This window comes from Miscanthus floridulus, chromosome 6, assembly GCF_019320115.1.
Source record: "Miscanthus floridulus cultivar M001 chromosome 6, ASM1932011v1, whole genome shotgun sequence".
Classification (NCBI taxonomy): Eukaryota; Viridiplantae; Streptophyta; class Magnoliopsida; order Poales; family Poaceae; genus Miscanthus; species Miscanthus floridulus.
This window is the reverse complement of record NC_089585.1, coordinates 31841596-31845624: the sequence shown is the minus strand read 5'-3', so window position 1 is coordinate 31845624 and position 4029 is coordinate 31841596. Positions and strand designations below refer to the sequence as shown.

At 57.5% G+C, this 4029-nt stretch overlaps 1 protein-coding gene across 1 annotated transcript; it reads left to right on the top strand.

Annotated features, from left to right (window-relative positions):
• The first annotated feature begins 3491 nt into the window (after nt 1–3491).
• Nucleotides 3492–3794, top strand: LOC136460456 (uncharacterized). The gene has a single exon (XM_066460143.1). The coding sequence runs from the start codon at nt 3492–3494 to the stop codon at nt 3792–3794; it is 303 nt and encodes a 100-aa protein (XP_066316240.1).
• The last annotated feature ends 235 nt before the right edge of the window (nt 3795–4029 follow it).

Here is a 4029-nt window from a genome sequence, read left to right as displayed (position 1 = left end):
CGCTCTAAGGCAGCCCAGAAGCTCCCATGACGCATAGGATCAGATGTGACCAGCACATCGCCCCAGCGCTCCAAGGACGGACCACTCCGACAACCACACCGCCATAGGAACAGGCTACAGGGCTTGGACATGCCGCCTCTATTCACACGACACCATATAGTTAGCACATGTACTGTCCTTGTCCTCCCTTTAGACTATAAAAGGAGAGGACTTGGGCCATTTTGGGGGGGGAGATAGGTTCTCACAAAGAACAACACCCTGTAACATGCACACTTCCCTGCCACTTGAGAGCAACGTCTCAAGCGGCCCACATCACTCCTCACTGAGACCTGGGACTAGCTCCCTCTCTTACCTAGCTTGTAACCCCCTACTACAAGCACTTCGGTGTAAGGAATACAAGATCAATCTCTCAGACTGGACGTAGGGCTCGAATTGCCCGAACCAGTATAAACCTTGTGTCTCTTTGCATCACCATCCAGAATCGGGAACACGTAGAACAAATTCACTAGTTGGTTAAGGACCCCCCTGGTCCAAAACACCGATAGTTGGCACGCCAGGTAGGGGCTTCTACGTGTCAATTTCGTCATCCCAACAAGTTCTAGATGGCAGACCCCGTACGACCACTGCGTCTTGGCACAGTGGTCTGGTTTGGGAGCCTGGAGTTCATGTCTCTAGGGCACGAGTATGACATGGTACTTCTCACACCCCGAGCCCCGCCTACCGACAACGATGTCATGCATCGGCGGCCTAGGAGCAGGCGGTGCCTGGGCGGCTGTTCTCGCCGCGCTCGCCAGGTATGATGCGAGCAAGGTTACCCCAATGCCACGCAAACCTAGGGTGATTCGCCGCTCTCCGATGGTATCCCACGACTAGCTGTTGGTGCAAGGCCCCTGATTGGGGACCTGTCTAGCCTGAGCCTAGATAAGGGAAAGATGCCGGTGGCACCCGGTGACACCCCGACATCAAGCTCCGCTCCGCCGCTCTCTGAGGAGCCAACTCCGGTGGAGCAGAGCCTAGCGATGACGCCTTCTCCATACCCCTTTGAGTTGAGAAACGCCGCCGCCTCTTATGCATACGCCTACGCTTTCGCTCACGCAGATCTCTCGGAGTGCCACTAGCGCTTTGCTCTCAACTTCGACACCGCCACGTCAACCCACACCCACGCCGACTCCTCGAAGGAGGACGAGGCGTGGGCTGGAGCGGATTTCTCTGACCTCCACGACCATGAAACCATGCGTCGCTTCTTGGCCGCAAGTGACTATTGCTTTGGCTACTCTGATTCTGACGATGAAGGTACTTATGATCCTACTCGTGAGTGCTTCCACATCGGACTTGGGATGCCAAGCATGGGCGATGAGGACGAGGGGGTAGACAACCGCACTTCGCTTCATCAGGGAATGGGCGATGCTACGCCTTCACGCATTGTCCCACCCATAGCACGGAACGAGAACCTTGCCCTCGGACAATTCTGGCACCCAGACCTGGAACAACTCCGCGAGCTTCAGGCCAAGGTCGAGCAAGATCGACTCCTTCTGCAATAGCTCCAAAGCACTCTCGAGCAGGAGCAACAAGGCTGCAGTGATGGCGGAGGAGCTTGGTGACGGGCTCGCGACGTGCATCATCGCATCAACGATGACGAAGGGGACGATCGTCCCCCAATCTTCAATCGCGCTAGCCAGAATGTCATGGCTGTGGCAATGCTAGTGCGCACGATGCTCGAGCCCTCCACCATGGAAGGACGATGGGTTCACGGCGAGCTCTGGGATCTCCTCGAGACCGCCGCAGTGCAGCAGGCCGAGAGTTCTGCATCCAGGCGGTGCAGTGCCATCTCGGACCTCCCCTCAACACCACATCGGTAGGATAGGGAGGCCTCGGTTCATCCTAAGCCTGCTCGGGCACCAACCATCAATAGGGTCCCCTTGGTCCACGACCACCTCGACAACCGACACGAGGCCCAGGGTGACCACGAGGTGATTGGCCGGCGATGGCGCCACGACAGGGAGGGGCCCGCTCGAGGCTACCATCCGCATCGAGGCGGCCGATATGATAGTGAGGAAGACCACAGTCCTTCTCCTAAACCACCTGGCCCTTGAGTCTTCAGTAGAGCCATCCGCAATGCTCAGTTTCCAGCCCAGTTTCGCCAGCCAGCCAACCTCACCAAGTATAGCGGTGAGACCAACCCCGAGCTCTGGCTTGCCGATTACCGCCTGGCTTGTCAGCTAGGCGGCACTGACGATGACCGGCCCATCATCCGCAACCTTCCCTTGCTCTTATCAGACTCAGCGCGAGCCTAGCTCGAGCACCTTCCTCCCTCTCAGATCCACGACTGGCGCGACTTGGTTTGGATCTTTGTTGGGAATTTCTAGGGCGCATACGTGCACCCTAGAAACTCCTAGGACCTTAAGAGTTGTCGCCAGAAACCAGACGAGTCTCTCCGAGACTTCATCCAACGCTTTCTCTAAATAGTGCACCAAGTTGCCCAGCGTCGACGACTCAAAGATTGTCTAGGCTTTTCTCTCTGGCACCACCTACCGAGACTTGGTCCGAGAATTAGGCCGAAACGTGTCGCGCTCGGCCATCGCACTCCTCGACATCACCACCAACTTCACCTCAGGCGAGGAGGCTATAGGGGCCATCTTCCCCACGGATGACGCCAAGGGGAAGCGGAGGGATGAGGCCCCCGAGGCCTCGGTTCCCCGCCTCCCCAAAAGAAAGAAGAAGGATCACCAGGGGAAGTGGGCCATCCTCGAGGCCGATATGGTCGCGGCCGTAGAACGCAAGAATCCCCAAGGCCCCAGGGGCCCCAAACCTTTCAATGACATGCTTAAGAAACCCTGCCCTTACCACCAAGGCCTGGTCAAGCACGCCCTCGAGGATTGCTCCATGCTACGGCATTACTACGCCAGGCTCAGGCTCCCCGACAACGATGCTAAGTAGAAGGGCACCGGTGACCAGGATGATGACAAGGACGACGGGTTCCCCAAGGTACACAATGCCTTCATGATCTTTGGCAGACCCTCGGTGTGCCTTATGGCACGGCAGTGAAAGAGGGAACGCCAAGAGGTCTTCTCGGTCAAGGTGGCCACTCCCAGGTACCTCGACTGGTCTCGGGAGGTGATCACCTTTGATTGAGACGACCACCCCGACCATGTTCTGAATCCCGAGCAGTACTCACTTGTTGTCGACTCGATCATCGGCAACACTCAACTCTCCAAGGTGTTGATGGACGGAGGCAGTGACCTCAATATCCTATACGCCAATACGCCAACACCCTAGAGCTCTTGGAGATCGACCGATCAAGGCTCCGAGGCGACACCACACCTTTCCACGGCATCATGCCAGGGAAACACATGCGACCCCTCGGGCGCATCGACCTTCCCGTTTGCTTGGGCACCCCCTCCAACTACCGCAAGGAAGTCCTTACCTTCGAGGTGGTCGGGTTTGGGGGAACCTACCACGCCATCCTGGGGCGGCCATGCTACGCTAAGTTCATGGCAGTCCCCAACTATACCTACCTCAAGCTCAAGATGCCAGGCCCCAGTGGTATCATCATGATTGAGTCCACATATGAACATGCATATGACTGCAACATCGAGTGCATCAAGTACGACAAGGCTTTCGCCGAGGCTGAGACCCTCATCGCCAACCTCGACAAACTCAGTGGTGAGGCGCCTGACTCCAAGCGTCGCGTAGGGGCGTTCAAGCCCATGGAGGCCATCAAGCTCATCCCGGTTGACCCCGCCTGCCCCGATGACTGGGCGTTGAGGATCAGCGCCACCCTCGACATCAAATAGGAAGCCGTGCTCGTCGACTTCCTCTGTGCGAACGCTGACATATTCGCATGGAGTCCCTCAGACATGCCGGGCATACCGAGGGAGGTCGCCGAGCACGCCTTGGACATCCGGGCCAGCTCTAGACCAGTGAAGCAACGCCTGCGCCGCTTCGATGAGGAAAAGCATAGGGCCATCGGTGAGGAGGTGCAGAAACTCTTGGCGGCCGGGTTCATCAAGGAAGTGTCCCACCCAGAGT

Excerpts from the sequence above, each read along its gene's own strand:
- LOC136460456 (XM_066460143.1), top strand. The coding sequence starts at position 3,492 with ATGGCAGTCCCCAACTATACCTACCTCAAGCTCAAGATGCCAGGCCCC.